Genomic DNA, 19,929 nt, shown 5'->3' on the forward strand with positions numbered 1-19,929 from the left:
TCTTTTCTCGAGTAGACGAGGTTCCCACGATCCGAGGGATACGAATCCTCCCGACCATATTTCAATCCCACGTGCCGGCGGGCGGAAAATTCGTTTCTTGGAAGTTGAAGAAAGCGTACAATGATTTGTCTGCAGACATCGAGAAAAGCCGCTATTAACTGAATGCCAATTCACTCGCGGAACGAACCTTCCACGTATCTCTATGAAAGGAAAAAAAAAATCTTTATACGAAATAGACTTTAAATAATAAATAAAAGTAAAATCATTCGAATAATTCAATACATTTCGATCGCCGAATCTTCGATCGCCAAATTGTTTGTATTTTCAAATACTCGAGTATTATAAAAGTGTCTTATTACTACTAGTTTTAATACATATATATTTGCAACTTGATATCTCCAATATGATTTGCAAAATGTCCAATGATTTCTTTTTACTTTTCTGCACGGTCTTTTTTGTCAACTCAGCGAGCTTTTAAAATAGCTCGAAATCAAATTTTTGAAACGTTCCCAAGAGCTTTTCTCAGGGAATCGTATGTATAGCAGAAGAACGACTAGGGTCGAGAGGTCCTCGCCATCTTCCTTCCACGGTTTCATCCTTGCGGCCCATTTGCTCCTCGAGAGATGATCCGTTCTGGACTTAGTGGTGCGATACACATGACTGATACGGGTGTTGCAGATGGCCATTAAGGCGTAATTGAGAATCGATAGTCGATCTTCCAACGTTCTCAGAATCGATCCAACCCTGATTTTAATAAGCTATCGCTACCCTCGATATCTTATTTTTCATTTATGCATGCAACCACGCTCTGCCTTTTTCAGACAAGCAATTTTAATAAACTCTTCCATCAGCGATGTCGAATATGTATTAACTTTAATAGAAATATTATCAAATAGTTTAAGAAAAAGTACTATCGATTAATTCACTTATACGAATCTAATATCGTTTACTGCGAAGGAAACAATTATAACTAGAAATGAAAAAAGCATACTTACTTGTTAACATTTAAAAACTTATTATCTAATAATTTAGTCATCAATCGTCTTCTCTCTATCGAAACATTCTCCTGTGATAGAGTATCTATATATATGTTTTTAAAATTTGTATGATTTTCAAATTTTCGGCGTAATATTCGATTACCAATTAAGACACGGTTTAACAATATATTATTTCTAGTAATAATTATCATGTTAATAGAAAGTTATGGGGTACTCGATGAACATAGAATGGAATAAACATGGAATATGCTGTAAACTGAAATACATTTTGACATCATGGAATACATTTTCGACATAGAAAAGATGAGAAGAGGAAATAATGAAAAGAAAAGAGATGGAAAAAGAAGGAATCGTTTTGCGATTTGTAAGCAGAAAACGATCGCGAGACTCGCATCCGCGACTAGCGAGAACCTAGTTGAAATTCTACGAACGCTTTGGAACTTTGTTAGGTGAGAACGGGAAATTCTCGTGTGGAAAGTATTCCTCGCACATCTACCATCCTCTCAATTAACGTGTGAGACTCCATAGAATGTATATACAGACACCGCGAATGAATGCCGTAAAATCTTTCCTGAAAATCTTCGGACTATTCTGGATAACAGTAATGCTAAATATTTATTTGATTAAGAGTCACCATTTTATCGCTATCGTTAACGAAATTGCTCGAATTGCATATTTTATATTTTTTTATTTATTCATTCAATGAAAAATTATTGTCAACGAACGTGTTTAAAATTAATTATCTGAACTCTAAAGTATATAATAATCTTTTGAATTTATTCAAAAGATTATATTCTTATAATCCCTTGAAGATTTCGAATGTGGTTTAATTAAGGAAGTAGTAGCGATCTATAGTCCCGTATGCTATTAATACAATCATGTTTCTGAATATCGATCGTATTACTAACTCCTGCTGGAGATCAGAGTATGTACCGTTATGTATACGTAAGGATGTATCCCTTCGAAGGATAACGAGAAGCTTGATTGACGTCAGATGGTCAAGCTCTAAACGCTATTGGAAGATCAAATAACGCTATTAACTATTGCTTATGATCTGTACTAAGATGTAGTCACTTTCATCCCTTTATAAATTTAATAAATTCACAACTGAAATATTTCATTAGAAAAATTTTATATTTATATTACACATTTATATATTAAAATACTTTTATAAATCAAGCAAACATATATACACAGTATATCAGATTTATACGTATATTCACGATTATTTGTTTAAATATTAAACATGTAACAAAATGTTTTAAACGAATGTTGTATGATGTCAAGTAGAAGGAATTATTTTTTATCGATATGGTTCAATTTAATTGTTTTTCGTCTAGTATCATATAAAATTCGAGTGAACTATTTCCACGGTACATCGGATTACTGGGTACATATCAAATTTGAAACTTAATAACTGAACAACGGGCTATAGAAAATACATATGTATATAGTATACACGAAAACAGTTTAATGTCAGCTATGATAATATGTAATAAAGAATACAGAGTTCTATTTAAAAATGTAAACGTGACTTTCATAAGGCTCACCATAGTCATTGCAAATTAAATAATTATCATTACGATGTGTCTCCCTTGACACCATACAAAACATTTTTTGCATTTTTAATACTTGGGAAAATTATCACGTGTATACATATAAACTGGGCATGCTGTATATATACATACATAAACTGTTCGTGAAATTGATAGTGTTAAATTATGTATTCATCTTGTAATATACATATACAAATATATGGTTTGAAAGATACACCTATCTATTTTGTACTGACAATAGCTAAACGTTGTTTCGAACGAAATGTTCGCTACATAGCTACCCTCGTATTTCTATGCATACCTTTCTGATCGTATAGTTACCCGAAAATGTTACAACGCTACGCGTAGTTTCCGCAATGCCGTTTGATATCTTGTCATCTCTGCCATTCGACACATCGTACGGGCAGGGAAAATGTATTCGTTTCGACGAATATATATATATATATATATATATATATATATATATATATATATATCTTTCCTTATCGACTCTAGAGTTTAAAATAAATCGATCTGGATAAATCCATTTCGTCAAAGCGAATAAATGTCGTTTATATTCTCGTATATTAGTATTTATTTCCATTCGTTCATTTACATTATACGCGTTTGTCATTCGCGAAATTATTCTTCGCTGCAATATTTTACGCAATTTTACATTTCAGAGAATACGTCCGAGATGAACATCTACGTTTACGCAAGTAGAATATTTTCTAATCGATTAAATCCACTCTTGAAATAAACGAACTAACAACTAACATTTCTTGCTGCGATATTTCGCATTTTAATTAATACAATAATTCGTTGAACTTACGTATGGAGAAATAAAAGTTGGAGAAAACGAGCTTTAAGAAGAAAAAAAATCCCCCAATATATTCCCACGTTCATGCCAGACCCTTATTCATAATGCTATAAATTCCAGCGTCGCAGTGCACCAAAGTAAAGCAGTGTTGAGGTCACAATAGAGAATTTAAATGAAAGTCTCGACCCAAAGACGCACGAATTAAGGACGGCAGGACGGTGAACCACGGAATAATATTACATGCCCGCTTTCGGACTTATTCCCAGCAACTCTTAACGTTCGTATTCCTAGGAGTAAACTAGGACAAAATCGATTAACACCTTGAGACGATACGTCGTGTTGAAAGTTTGAAGACTTTCTCCACAACGAACTCTTAATCTCGCTTAACAAACACATTTAAAAGGAACTCTTCTTATACCTTTCTATAGGAATGATATAACTAACTTTAAAAAAAGGAGAAAAAAAAGAAAAAAAGAAAAAAAGAAAAAAAGAAGAAAAAGAAAAACAGAAAAAAAAGGAAAAAAGAAAAATAAAGAATCTCGTCGATGCGACCTCACGGCGACCTCAAAAAATGTAGAACAAATTTTACCCGAGCAAATCTCGTTACCAAGCTATTTCGCCTAGGTGTTACAAGAAGACGCTAGCACCCTATTATTTTCTCCATTATTATACGCAAACATTTACCGGGATATTAAAAATCGGATTGAAGATACGTGTAATACTCGAATTCGAGATACACGGTGATCTTGAACAAATATTCGGAAAAAGTGGAAGAAATGGGAATGACAGAGACTTTTGATATTCATTGTTCTCTATCTTTGTCTCTCTCTCTCTCTCTCTCTCTCTCTCTCTCTCTCTCTCTCCCTTTCTTTCTCTCTTTTTCTCTTTTTTCTAAAGGTCAATGACCAAGGCAAACGCGCAAGGCTTGATAAAAAGAATACAAGAAGAAACAAGGAGGAAGAGGACAGAGAGGACAGAGAAAGGTAGTCTCTACTGGAGGGTTGAATGTATTCTCGTGGGTCATTAATGTTCACCCAGGCTAACGAAGTTGAGGAAGCGCGAGTGCCAAGCAGGGTGGTGAAGCGTTTTCAACCCCTTCTAGTAGGTCGTCCGTCTGACATGCCATCGAAACCTTACGTTGTATCCACGGAATCAAAGTAAATGCTAATATTATAATTGGACGTCCTTATTACATATTAGCTTTCACCGGTTTAAAATCTTTAACTATTATTCAAGTACTTTCATTTCTATCCGCTTCATGAACACACGTAGTGATATAATTATTGCATAATCATAATAATAATAACATAATAATAATATTAACGATAATATTATTAATAATAGTAATAGTGATGCCAAAAATAATATTAACACCGTTGGTTAGGGTTCTTTCAGAAGAGAGTATAATAATAATCGTGGTTGATAAACAGCACCAGGAAAAAAGTTAGGTACTCCTCTGCATGCGTGTAACGAGATTACACAGCCCTATGATATAATATTTTTTTTCCTCGAAGTAAATTAGTCTCCCCTCGACTTTACCTCGCTCGATTTTTAGTATCCGCTTATGAGCGCTTTAGTAATAAAAGAGAGAAAGCTACGCGCTTTTCTCCTAACACGATCGATCGACCTTTTCTCAAAAATTATGTCTAATGTATAGGGAATAATAGATTAGATCTATTGACTACTATAATTCAGACTACCGAAGATATCTTCGACGTCCTGTTTTTCAAGAATTTCATAATTTTATCCTCCAACATAGTAATTTCCGATAGTTCGAATGCTATTTTTAACGCTATCATTGATTTCTCTAAATGATAAATAACGTAACAGTTATTAACGTAAAGCATGATAGAATCTACAAAGCAGCAAATCGAAGTCGAATATAACTAGCTAGCAATGTTCTTAACAAGAAAGTTCGCTGAACTTTAATATCGAAACATGCAACGATGCATAAAGAGAGAAGTCCTAGATAGACGTAAGCGAGGTACATTTATCGATATAGCTGGGTAGTATCGATATAGATAAAATGGATGATTGAAGGACTCCACGTCTACAAGAGGCTTCGTGGTAGCTTAGGACGAGCTTCGATATTGGACTCGTTACATGACTGTTCGATCGAAAAGTTTTTAATTTCACTAATTGAACAGCCTAATGCAATGAGAAAACGAAGAGAATGGTGCCCAATATCTTTCTCTCTCTCTCTCTCTCTCTCTCTCTCTCTCTCTCTCTCTCTCTCTTTCTCTCTATTTCTCTCTCTTGCTTCTTCTCTTCCTCTTTCTTAATTCGAAGAAACTCTAGTTAGATCTTTCTCGATGTCCTGCTGCGATAGAAAAACTACTAATAAAGATGGAGTCGAGGTGGAAGAAAGAAAAGGCAATTCCTCTTTCTCCGGGTGAAAATCCAGGTAGCTCGAAAGTCGAGGAAGCTAGAGATGGATAGAGCCGTCGTAATACGATTAAAAAAAGGCTCAACGAAATGAGATTGAAGTGAGAGAATGAAAGACCTCGAAGGAATCGGTGCTCTAAAGAAGTGGAGAAGGAGAAGGGAAAAGAAAAAAGGAGAAAGTCAATCGATCTCCGCACAATTAAAGAAAAATTATACAAAACTATTTACACGCGATCTCCTTTTCCTGTTTTTTTTTCCTCCACGAGAAAGGACACGATAACTTTTATTCTTCGGTCGTATTCGTAAAGTTTTATTTTCTCTCTATTGAATTTAAAATTCATTAAATCGTATTAAAGTTTATAAAGAAAAGAAAGAAAAAAAAAATAAATAGAACTCGTTTGTCCAAGTAGCACCTTCTTCATACATTCATACGTTTTCGATCTAATTAGCCTATTCAAGTGTTATTCGTATAAGTAAAACGTATTTCGAAGTACAGGCATATATACATACATACATAGTTCCACAGCATCCATAGTAGATCTCGTAACAAAGTTAACCGCTAGAGCTCGTTTTACCTCACGCAGTTTATACGATTTATACGAATCCGCATGAATTCCGTTGGAAGTTCCGAGTAGTCGAGAAGCTCCGATTAATGATCCCGTTAACTTAATTAATGTGCCAAGTAAAGACCGCCGTCCCACGAGTACACAATGTCTTGAAGCCGTAAGTGAGTCAGCAAGTCCTAAGGATTGGCCAAAACACGTATTAGACACGCAATAAGGTTTGACCTGTCGCCAAAAACTCACACAAGCATTTGATTCGACGTTAAATAACAGAAATAATAAAAAAGAAAAGATTTACGACAAACACTTGACTTGATAAAAATCAACTTTGTATATTTGCAATTGATTCAAACTGCTTTATACATAACAAATAATGTTTATTATCATTTTCAACAGAATATCTTTACATATTCTGTATCAAAATCCTATATGATTAACCGAATTGTTTTAAAACAAAATAAACTTGAAAAATATCATTAAAAGTTATCATAATACGAAATTTTTTGTAACTCGATCCACGAGAGACTATGCTCACTGAGTAAGAGATTAAGAAAATTGATATTAATTAGTTCGATGAGTTGCATTCAAGCCGAGAAGAAGGAAGGAGAGAGTAAAGGGTGGAGAAGGGTATCAGGCAGCAGGCTTAACTACCCACTTACGTGTTACAGGAAACTTTGGATCCCGCGGGTGCACGAGCCGCCCAGTTTCAGCCCTCGATTTCGTACGACTTCCTTGCAAGTATCATTAAAGGATACGAGCACTCTGAAACTGTGCAAGAGGAATATCAGCCGAGGAAAAGATCTTTATCTCTCTCTCTCTCTCTCTCTCTCTCTCTCTCTCTCTCTCTCTTTCTTTCTCTCTCTTTCTCTCTCTTTCTCTTTCTTTCTCCTATCCACGCGATCGTGTCTTCTCAAAATCATCTCCCTTGCGGAAATAACGATGCACGTGAATAGATCATACCTGACAGTCTTTCCAACTGAAATGAACCATGTTGAATCATGCGACGGAGCATAGAGGAATATATTAATACTTTTACTAGCCTTGCGAACACTTTCGATGGAACTTGGAATTTCGCCCAAAAACTTTCCAATCTCTAATTTAACTCGATCCAAGCTATTTTATAGCGAGTGCAACTGAAATTTGCGTTAAGATCCGTCACAAAAGTAGAAGGTATTTCGAAAGATGACACCTACGTTAAACGAAAACCATCTTCTTTATGATTTAGGTAGTAAAAATATATGATATATACTATACTATACTATACTATACTATACTATATTATATCACCTTGAGATATACGATCGATCGTATCCATTGCAGTAGTGCGTTACATTCGCTTCTTCTTCATATCTAGCTCGCAACCAGTCCATTTTTCAAAAAGCGATACAACATCTTCTCTCGACGATCGTTCTAAAAGACGGTGAAGAAGAAGAAGAAGAGGACGATGGCCGAAAGAAAAGGACGTACTTTTTAAAAAGCTTTCTCACTCCTTTGGCTCGTCTTGACGAAGACAAACCTACTCTGTGAACGGCCTGTTTTACGGCATCTTGACAGTTGGAACTTCAAAAGGAATTCACGTGTCAATGAAAGGAAAAGAGATTGAGAGATAGAAAGAGAGAGAAAGAGAGAGAAAGAGAAAGAAAGAGAGAGAGAGAGAGAAAGATGAAGAAAAAAGTAATTTCTTCACAGAATTAATCTGCTTTACGATGACCTCGTCTTTTCTTTCTTATTTATTTATAAAATAAATATGCCACGAGTAATACTATATCGTATATTTTTATTAAAAATATATGTTGTCAAAAAATTTGTTTGATAGACATACGAACCAAGCATTATAGCTAAGGGCAAGTTCGTGAAGTTTTTTTGACAGCTTTCTAAAAGATCAAGAGTTATACTAAGATGGAGGAGGAGAGAGAGAGAGAGAGAGAGAGAGAGAGGGAGAGAGGGAAAATTAAAAAGGTATAAGTTATCTTTAAACTGTCGCGAACATGATATAACTCCTACTGGAAAAGGCATACCTCTTTGCAGGCAAGAAGGAAAATAGTGAGAGACTAAACTGAGACTTTGTACTAAACTGGTACACTGGAAATGAAAGATAGCCAGCTAAAATTGTGAAAGATAAAGGGAGACAAGGAGTAAGATAATGCTCTCACAACGTTAATTAAAACGTATTAAGAGAAAGTAGGACACATAATTATGAAGATACACGAATAGAAATAAAAAGAAAAGCATATTCTGTTTCTTTGTAATCGTCAAAAATAGAATAGATAATTTTTTCTTAGCTCGTAAAACAATTTTTTTTCGGATCATGGCATAATTGCTATTATTAAACGCTAAAGGTCATTTTGGAAAGGTAAAAGTGCAAATATTTCTAATAATTTATACCATATCATATTTAAACCTATATTTAAGACTTAGACTCTTTAAATATTAGATCATTTCATCGTGAGACAGTCGAGAAAGATATTGAGATGAATATAAATATTCACGAGCTACGAAATGTCGTAACTGTGTACGCAGTTAATTAGGACTGTCACGTAACCCAAAGGGGATTGAAAGGCGACCATAATAACAAATACGTCGACGTGATGGCTCGTGGTAAAAGAATTGACAATGGAATCGGTAGATTGTCTTCGAATGTACGAATACAAATGATTTATTTTTATCTTTAGTAACTTAATTATTAAGCTTCAATGGATTCTAATGGCAGCTACAAATTTTGAAACTTCTACTTTCGTGAACTCATTAATTTTCGATTAGATTGATTGAAAATATATATTCGTAGGAACGTTTAAATAATAGGAAATATATATAATGACTTCCTCTATAAATATTAATGAAATTGCAATAGTAAAATAAGAGAAATGATCGGCAAAATCATTATCAAATCCAAGAATAATTGAAACAACAACCAAATTACAAATGGTATCGCTTTTCGAGAAAGGTTCCGCATGGAATCGTTTCGAAACGTAAATGAAGTAGATATGAAGATCGAAACACTCTCGATAGACCATTAACGAGGTCTGACATTACCGGAAATGACGGATTGGCTCCCTCCATCGTTCCCCGCACCTGTCTGACTCACCACCTTTCTCTCATCATGAGGAAAGCGAACTAGCTCCGCTTTGGTAAACTAACCAACCAAGTCAACCAGTCCTGGATCGAAAACAGTCTCTCGTTTTCTGCGAGTTGCGACTACGTGAAATTGCTGCCGAATCTCCCCCGGAGGGCAACCAAAAGACTTTGTTCGTAGCAGACAAAAGAAAGCCGCGGCATTGGATCAAAGTAATTTCTCCAAAGGCATGTATTCCCAAGAGTACGACCGTCGAACTAGAACGAACGACTCGGTCGCAATCGTCTTCACCGCGAAACTCCTAATATCTTACTTTTTCCTTCTCCATTTCTTTTTCTCTCAATTATCATTTTGATCTTCCCTTTTTGGTCGAAGTTATTTTCCCCTTTGGAATAAATTCAAAACGATGAAATATTCATAGACAAATAGATATAGTAAATATTCGGACCGTGTTTCAAGTTGAATAACTTTTTTCGAAATGAATAATATACATTTGTGAATTCCATTAACAATCTTTCCCAATAACATTTCCAATAAATGCAACATATTACCTATGAATATTATATACTTATATACTTTGAATATTGTATACATATATATTGTAATATATTTAAGTGACATATAAATTTCGAGAGTAAATTCAAATACTATAGTGACGTTCGTACTTCGAATCGAATGCTTCTCTTGTTCCTATCTATGGAAATTCGACGTCTCTCCCGCTTCAAACACTTTCGAGAACTCGTATCACTACTAAACGGAAGTCGAGTCAAGTTGTATCTAGGTAAAACGATCTATGTGTGAGTGTACGTCCGTACATATGTATGGATGTGTTATACGCTCAAAAGAAGGGTAAAAGATAAGGAGAGTGAGCGCAAGGAGAGTGAGAGCTGGAGACTTCGCTCTCCAATAAAAAGAGGGAAAGAGAGAGAGAGAGAGAGAGAGAGACAGAGACAGACAGAGACGGAGAGTGAGAGAAAGAGGGAATGGAAAATGGCGGAATACAAAGTGCCAGTGGCTAAAGCCGATTGAAACAATCGTCGATCGATGTTCGGTGATACCACTTGGAAATAGCGGAGCATAGAAAACGAAATCGTCTTGACATCGGATTTCATCCACTTTGATCTAACTCTAATCCTCTTGTCCCTGCCGTGCCAATCATAAAACATGTCCATGAAAAAAATTTTCTCTCTCTACATTTGATAAAATAAATTGATTAATAAAATATAAAGCAAAACTAGCAATCGTTGTTGTTGATGCAGATTTTTATAAAAAAGAAAGAAAAAAGAGAGAAAAGAAAAGAAAAAATAGAAAACATACTCGAGTAATATGGATCCTGTCTTAACTCAATCCGTGATTTAAATTATTTCGCTGTAAAAATAAAAAAAAAATGAAAATTTTTCAATGATTACGTAACGCCGTAAAAACTACGAACGAAAATAATAAAAAATTAATAAGGTTTTTTACCTTTACAAAAAATGAGCAAGCTTCTACTCAATTTCATATTATAGGGAATGTATTACTAGTGCGCGCGTACACGCATACAGATACAGAAAATTTACACGAATTTTACGAGAATTATTCGGCTCGTGCGAATTTTCCACCCGAACTATAACATTTTCTGATAAAAATTATAAAAAAGCAAAGCTTGCGTATAACGTTTCGCAGAGGATAGGCGGCAGCCGGCTGCTGTGGTAAAATGGAAAAGAGTGGAATAAGCGGAAGAAGGGACAGTGAATGAGTAAAAAGCTATCCACGAGGGTTGAATAAATATTAACTCTTTTATAAATATGAAACTCTCGACGGGAGGGTGGCTGGCTGACGCATCCAACCTCGTCCACTATCCTCGACGGAAAGTGAAAAATAGCTCTTCGCCGAGGCCGAAAGTTTGAGAAAAATATGAGTGCGAACGCGAGAGATGGAGAAAAAGTGGGAGACATAGAAGAGGAGGGAAACAACGAGAGGAAAACGAGTGTACGAGGGGGAGAAAAAAGAAAAAGAGGAAAAGAAGGAAAAAGGAAAGAGAAAAAAGATAGAGAAAAAAAAACAGAATAAACGTAGTATGGAAACGCGAGATAACGTTCGCGAAAGAGATACAGTTGTAACAGGGAAGATGGATAACCAAGGGAAAGAAAAAAGGAACGACGGCTGAGGTACGGTGCTGGAGGGGAAGAAGAGAAGAGCGAGAAAAGATGCAAGGAATAGAAAGGAAGCGCGAAGGCATTCGCGTTGCTCGGCAGGCACGTTTTTCCCTTTCTATTCGGAGAGCTGGAGAACTCTGTGAATTTGTTGAAAAAGAACGAATCGGAACGATTCGAGGCTCTCTCCGTTGGAATCGTTTGGCCACTTCTGAGCTCGGCTATTCATTCCATTTTCCATTCACGGTTCCAATTTGCCATAAACCGAATCGCATCTTTTTATCTCCCTTCTAACTTCTGTAAGTATAGGTATATCTATGTAGGTATGTATGTAACTCGACATAAGCGCTTATACTTATGCTTATTCTTGATAATTCTCATTGCTTTTGTCACGCAAATATTGCATTTTGTGCCAACAAGCAAACCGAGACTAGTTAAAAAAAATGCAGTAGTCTTTTAAATCGACGACGCCTATTACTCTCCATCTCGTTTTGTCTTTTTTCTCTGGCTCTTTCTCAATCTATCTTTTTTTTTCTTTTTGTATTCCTTTTACCATCTCTTCCGTGAATAAACATTTCTTTGGCAGATTAAACGTTAAACGAGAATTCAAGAACGATACACGACCGAAGCGAGGATTCCAACTACAAGAGGGAGAGTAAACTCGTATAAAATTGAAGGACTTCTCGCATCACTGAAATAAACGTTTGTGAAATACGGTGCAATAACGGAGAAAAGTATCATTAATAAAAAATTATTATCGTTTTTAAGTGCTCCTCATTAAGCTAATACGACATAATGTGACTTTAAACGTCCGGTAAAACATGTATCATTAAGGAATTTTTGAAATTAAACGTCAAAAGAAAGAAAAAAGCATAAAAATGTTGCGATCGTATGGAATTATAAACGTACTTTTTAAACGAGCAAGAGAAATATCAAGAAAGTAAACTCGAGAGTTTCCTTTTGCAATGATTCTACAACAATCTAACTTTTCCAATCGTTTAACTTCGTTTCTTCGATGTTCTTACGTCGACAATTTCTGTATTTTTAATCTCATGAAATCGGCAAAGAAAACGAAAAGAAAACCCGTTTCAAACCCGTATTGTTGCAATGAAATCGACACGAAGAACGAGAAGAAGACAGGTTTACCGAGGAAAAAGTATAGTCAAGAAAAGAACCGCGAAGTCCGAGAGAGTAAAATGGGAAAATCAGAGAGACAGTTTCGATCGTTTAACTTTCTTTCTCTATTTCATGACTTTCCTTTACCATGAACATAGAATTAACGAACTAAAGTACGAAGTAATAAAATAATGAGATCAACGCTACTCGTTCCGGTGAAAATTTTATGCGGAATACATTCGTCCTATTTTCTCTAAATTTATATGGAACCTTTAGACTCATCAACGATGTACGAATATATACATATATACGTATCCTCGTACATACATGTGTTACATAGAAAATGTAAAGATCGTCAAAGTCTCTTTTAATATTTCATGTAATTTCAAGAATAAGATTTTCTCTTGTTAATATTAGATAGTACATCTTTACTAATATAGTATATAGATTTTTAACTGATGTATTTAGTACATCTTTACTAGTATGGTACATAGATTTTCAATTGATGTATTCTGAACATCGTTTAAATTTCGTACCGAAGAGCAATGTATTCTTTATTTAATCATATAAATGACTGAATATTCAATTTTCTTCCGTTTATAAACTTTTCTTAATACCTTTTCGTTTTTTTTTTATAATTTCCGGAAAAAAAGGAAAATATTGATTATCATTTCGGAAATATTTTTTTCTCCTTAGGCTAATTCAATAATCAATCTTCCTTTTTCACTTCTTACAAAACATATTGGCTTTATGTGGCGACAAATAACTATTAGAAACTAACTAAATTTCATCGTTCGTCGTAATTAAAGGCGAATTGTGTCATTTAACGAGCACGCTATTGGAAAAAGAAAGAATTAACAAATAAATTGAAACAATTCGGTGAGAGGATAATTCCTATACTCTATAGGAAAAAGCAAGGAAGAGAGAAAAAGATAGAATGGGGTTTGTGAAGAAAAACGAATGGAAAAGACCGTAGAAACAATTAGCGTGAATTTCACGCCGGAGACTTTGATGCAGTTTTCACGTTTCCCCGATTGTTTTAGAGCCGTTGAATTTTCCCGACAAACGGGAAAGAGGTAGAGCGAACACGCGCTCACGCAGAGGGGCTTGCCAGTTAAGCCGAATTCAGACCAGAAATTAGAGCGAATCGTCTGGTTCAGACTGTTCTGACTGTCTATCTGTTGACGGTAGTCGCTTCGAGCGAACGAGGAACGTTCAAAATTTCGTCCTCTACGAGAGGAAGTCCGTCGGATGCATCGTCACTCCTGATGTTTCACATTGAAAGAAAATCTCGATTGTATTCAACAACAATCAAACTCTCTTTTTGTTTGTCCAATAAAATCACTAAGAATCGACAACTTTATTTTCTATTTTTTTCCTTCGATTCAATTGAATTTATAAAATAATTCATTTATTTATCAAATAGATAAGATTAGGTATGTAACGATAACATACTGGAGGGATTTAATTAATTTATTAATATTTCTGTGCTTTTCATTCAAAATGTAATAGTAGTAGAAGGATCAGGAGAAAGAGAGAGAAATATGGCCTTAAGCAACGTTATCGCGGAAATGAAACGGATCTCCGTTTAGTTAAATATAATTTGAACATGGTATTTTCCTTGCGCATAAATAAGTTTATCAAGGTGTATCTTATATTTTGATCATCAAATTCTTCTCGGGTTTAATTTCTTAAAATCCTGCCACTGAATGAAATATTAATCTGTACAAGTTTTGAAATCGATCGGACGAGGAGAAGGAGTGCTTATTTTTACAACTCCTTGTTCTCCATTGTAGTGTATAAAACAAAAAAATCATGATTATTCTAAAATCTCAGAAATTTACTCTGAGAACAAAATTTTGCCTTTGGTGTTATATTTGCTTCGTCGAATGGTAAAACTTTCGACTAACAATAAGAAAATTTTTCATATGTTCGCGAACAACGAAAATATTATATTTAGGTATTTCCATTTCTACATTTTTGTACATTGTAAAGTAAAAACAAATTTCAAAATTGTAATGATATAATTGATACTATTCTTGAATGAAAATTAAAAAGGGACATTTTATATTTGCCTTGCAGATATCACATATAGGTGTACGAAGTTATTTAACGAAGTGTATTCTATGAGAAAATGTAGGATTCAAATTTTCTACTGTATAAAAAATGTATATAGAAGCTTGGCCGAAAATTAATAAATTGAATTTCATACCCGAAATTGAAAATAAATGTGTTCTCCGAATAATTCAAGATGCCATGATTTACCCAATGTTCAACGGCAGTTTTACAGAAAGTGCAATAATCACGAGTGTTATAAGTAGTTTTTAAAACTCATAATTATTTTCCTGAGTAGAACTCCATGAAACAATATAACCTTTCGAGCTCCAGGAGCCTTTCACTACGCTCGACGAATGGCCAAAACTTTATATTGTGTTCGAAAATAAATTTATTCAAAGAGCAATTTATTTTAAATAACGAAGATGAAACTGAAATTCGTGACATTTGCGTTTTTCTTGTCGGTTTGTATGTAAAAGCGTGGATTCGAGCCCCAATCAAGCTGCGGAAGCTCCACGTCAAGACTTAGAGTTTCTGCAACAACTGTATGCATATCGTCAAATTGACGAAAGGATAAGCCACGGAGAAATAAAAAAATTTCGCGACCATTTGTAATATCTGGCACCAGAAACGTCAACGTTAGCCTTTTTTGACAAAGCAGTAGAAAAAATTACAAGTGGTGAAGGCAATAAACAATGAGTCTACAAATAACTCATATAAAAGATTTAAAATTGTTTTCCAGGATATGGAAAACTATATCGTGACAGAGAAATTGATCACTTCATTTTCCTACATTGGAAAAGATTTTATGAAGGATTTTTAATTTTAATCGGATTTCTGATAAAAGATTCTAGTGCATGGGAAAACGAGAACGATTACAAATACGGATTGAATAATTAACGAATGAATCTATAGAGGGTCAACGATTAAAAGTTGTTAACGACATCGCTGAGTGTGATATTAAGCTCATCCGGGATTATAATACCTAAAGTATTATGCACAAATGAGGTGAAAAAACAATTTATATTACAAATTGTTTCCTAAAACATAAAACAGTTTCCCGGTATAACAAAACATACTTCCAAAAATATATAGATTACATTCATTGAATTTGTAAAAAAGATATTTTAAAACAATGAGAATATTTTCATTTTTTCCTAAATCTAGACTCCTCTAGATATACCTTTTCAGTTTTTTAATTGCTTTTGTCTTGCATTATATATTACATATGGTAGATTTTTTAAATAGAAATATCTTCATTATTAAAGAATATAAAAAAAAATATCTTAAAAGAAAGTTATACCGTTCAAAGAAACCAACATATTGTCGAAAAAAAAGTATTGTTCTCAAGTTTTTCCACGAAGAAAAATGAAACGAATATAATGTTATTATACTTCCTTCTTCTCATAATGTCCGCTGGGTATCGACTTTGTCAGAGCGCTACAAAATTATTTTTATCGGTGTGCTCTCTTTCTCTCTCCCTCTCTCTCTCTTTCTCTCTTTCTTTCCCTCTCTATCTCTCCCTCTCTGTCTCTCTTTCTCTCCCATGGTATGTTGTGTTCAACACGCACGAGCATTTATCGTATACATCACAACCCGAAGGCGATTTTTAAAGTTTTCTAGAAACTCTCAACTTGACGGTAACTTAGTGAGTTACGTTATTAAGAAGGAAGTATCTCGGTTTAATGGAATCACTACAAAGTGCTCGTGGAAATTCTCTTACGAGAGAAACAAGATAAAGGAAACAAGTAAACTGGTATTCACAACTTGTTAAAACTATGACGTCGGTCGGTTGATGCCATCAATGATCCTTACAAAGAAAGTTCAAAGAAATCAAAGATCGGTCTTTCCTCTCCCTTAAAACTCACTACTTTGCTCTATCTATCTAATATTTTTCTTCTCGCAAAGAATTTTATGACAAACAAAAAAAAAAAAGAAAAAAACAACGGAAGGAAAAATCAATGGAAAAACATTGCCATCATTTCCACAGACTTCGAACAATACATCTGAAAAGGAACAATGACAAGGAAGAAAAAAAAATAAAGAAGTCGAAAACGATGCATGGTTCCATGAGATAAGAAAAAAAAAAGAAGAAAAATCGCGAAAGATAGAAATAAAAGAGATCTGCAAGAAACAAAGAACCATTCGCTGTGAAACCAATGGCTAAATTCTCATTGACCGCATTCGTTTATTGTCCGGGATTCCGTTTAAAAGAACTTCCTGTAGTAAATATTGCGTTGATGAGCTGTTCGCCAGTGTTAGTTAGTTCGGTTGGCCGGCTCAAATCGATGGAATAGCGTAAATATAAAGCACCAAGCTCGATATCACTCACCGACTCTCCATTCTGCACTTGCCCTCTCGCGCTTTACAGCTGTTTTTGAAGTTCTCGAAGACCTGATTACACGGCTTCCCTCGTAGACACTCGTTCATGGCATGGGTGCACGTTGGTAAAGGTTCGATTGGATGCTGCTCTTTTTCTATAAAAAAAGAAATTCAATCCATTTATTATAGGTATATAAATCTGACCTATATATATATATATATATATATATATATATATATATAGGTATATAGGTTTGACGAGTTAGCCCAAAGTGGATGAATTTATGATATATTATCGACTATCCCTCTAAAAAACAAAATTAGCCTGTTTCGATGTTTTTAAAAAAAAAATTAATCATTAAATTTCATTATAATCTTGATAAACACTTTTCGTTTGAGCATTCTAGATATACGTATACAGGGTATTTCAGAACTCTATATGAGAAGTGGTTAGGGACGTTAAAGCAAACATTTTTTATCTGACAACATAGGGACATTGACGTGTCGTTATCCCGTTAAACGACCAACTTGTCAGCTTAGAAGGTTATCAACCAATAATTATGTTGGCAACATTAGTTTGTATAGATAGAATGATTTCCATTTAGTCATTTCTCAAGTTTGCACTTGTATGAGCAATATAATCGGTTTATTTCGTTATCATTCAATACCTGCGTCGTAGTTGCGTTTCATCAACGAAGTGTTTCCGGTCTCATATTGTCTCACTAAAAATGTTTGCTCTGGCTTTCCTAACCATCTTTCACAGTTTACGTATTGAATTTTAAAATACCCTGCATAAATAAAATAAAGAAATATATATAAATGAATTTTAATATAATATAAAAATATATAAATATTATATTTATTCATATTATATTCATACACATGTTTCTTTGGATTTCTCTTGATCACCCTTTGTCCTTAAGACAACGCATAGAAAAAAGTAGACAGTACTTAAAATCATCAGCGACATAATTACGTGGAATAATATTTAATACTTTCAATGTTAGATATTATATATATACTACATACATATATACAATTTTTAAAACATCTAATGGACATGACGAATGTGTACCGAACATGAATATGCAATATGTTTCATGCAATATAATGAAAAGATAAAATCATATGTGCATTTTATTTAAAATTATAAACCAATTCGTATAATTTCAAGATCACATTTATTTCATTTTCTCTTCCGCTCTGATGTATAAATAGAAATCTTTTTTCATGGGACGATAAAAGCATAAAGAGAAAGATAGAAAGATAGGAAGAGGCAGAGAGAAATAGATTAATAAACCAATGTTTTTAATCGGATGGAAAAATACGCTCACAGCAAAATTTTGGAATATTAACAAGCGTTCCTATTTCGATCGCTCTCCGGTGTTACCGTAATCCTATATCGGATTACGAACGAAAACACGAACACGAAGGCGCACGCGTGTTTTTTTTATTAATGCACCTTTTCCGAGGACGAATAGATTACATTTTTTCGGCGGACGTTAAGCCAAATGCGTTGTAAAAAGTAGAGAAAAAAAATTGTTGTACCAGCGTTAGTGAGAGAAGAAGAGAAAAAGAGAAAGAGAGAAAGAAAGAGAGAGAGAGAGAGAAAGAGGAAAGAGAATGAAATGAAAGGTGTATAGCAAACAATAAAACTGCATCCGATTGTCGTACGTACGAGCGACGTAGATTGTAGGTTCAGTGGTTAATAAATAATTATAGTCACCTGAAAAAAAACATAGTCGGCTTTATTTCGTTTATCTTCTTACTCTTTACTCTCCGAAATATGAATAGAAATAAAAGCGTTATTTGAAATATGAAAAAGAAAAAACAGAGGAAAGAGGAGAAATAATAGAGAATATTTTATTCAACGATTTACAGAGAATATAATAATTCAATAAAATTAAAACGAATTATTAAAACGTGTCGATCGGAAGTAGCTATTGCGAAAAAGAGGAAAAGAAAGAAAGAAAGAGGAGCAGTAAAATAAGAATGAAAGAATATGAAAAAGACAAAGGGATAGATAGAGCTCGGGTCATTGAATTCTTTTGCTCTGCAAAGGGATAAAGGTATGTCGGTAAGCGAGTGAAAGGAGAGAACTGAAGAAATGTCAGAGGAACGGTGAACGAGGGATGGGGGATGGTGGATGGGGTGTGTGTGTGTGTGTGTGTGTATGGGTGTGTGTGTGTGCATGCCAACCAGAGACGAAGGCAAGAGCGAGAAAGTCTTCTTTCTGTGAGAATGAAAAGAAGCGCATCGGGAATTATCCGTGAATCGTTCAAAACACTCAAAAGGCTCGGCGGCCCGAACGAACGAGCCTTCTGAAAAATGAACAATGGGAGCTCATAGAGAGGAAAGGACTCAACGCCATTGGGGATGTGTATAGATATCTGTACATATATATTATATATATGTGTGAATGTGTGTGTGTGTGTGTGTGTGCATATATCTATAAGTATATATGTTATATACTATTATATAAAGAATATACGATTTAACTCTACTGCATTGAACGTGTCTTCCCTGTTTTTGATAATATTTAGGAAAAAAGAAATATTCTTTTCTCATGAAATACAATGAAACAAAAATGATTTTCTTCGAGTTCATTAAACACGTATCAAAGTATCTTTTTTTTATTATCAAAAACTAAGAAGATATTCAAAATGGTAGAATAAAATTGGACACCCTACCTATCTTTCTATACACGTGCACACACACACACACACACACACACACACCAACAGGAAAGGATGGTTATATACTATCTACGTAAGGGAACGCAGTTGAAGAAATCTCGACCCTTTTGTTTCTTCTCCGAAAGAACCGGTTGAGCAGTCGGCTGGCTTTTAAAGAAAATTCCTGCTTGGAAGATCTTGGAGATCAATTTCTCTTGGGATCTTTCTATCTTCTGCTCCCTCTCTCTCTCT

The 19,929-nt window shown here is 34.5% G+C and overlaps 1 protein-coding gene across 9 annotated transcripts in view; it reads right to left on the reverse strand.

Annotated features, from left to right (window-relative positions):
- The window catches only part of LOC122629874, a 198,146-nt gene that overhangs the window by 86,670 nt on the left and 91,547 nt on the right, over nucleotides 1-19,929 (reverse strand). For all 9 annotated transcript variants that reach the window (XR_006327360.1, XM_043813729.1, XM_043813730.1 and 6 more), the window contains one exon: nucleotides 17,013-17,157. Coding sequence is in view for 8 of the 9 variants with exons in the window: in XM_043813729.1 (XP_043669664.1) it covers nucleotides 17,013-17,157 (145 nt within the window). In the remaining variant the exon portion in view is untranslated. The remainder of the gene's footprint in view (nucleotides 1-17,012; nucleotides 17,158-19,929) is intronic.

The sequence above is a fragment of the Vespula pensylvanica genome, chromosome 6 (assembly GCF_014466175.1).
Source record: "Vespula pensylvanica isolate Volc-1 chromosome 6, ASM1446617v1, whole genome shotgun sequence".
In the NCBI taxonomy this organism is placed as follows: Eukaryota; Metazoa; Arthropoda; class Insecta; order Hymenoptera; family Vespidae; genus Vespula; species Vespula pensylvanica.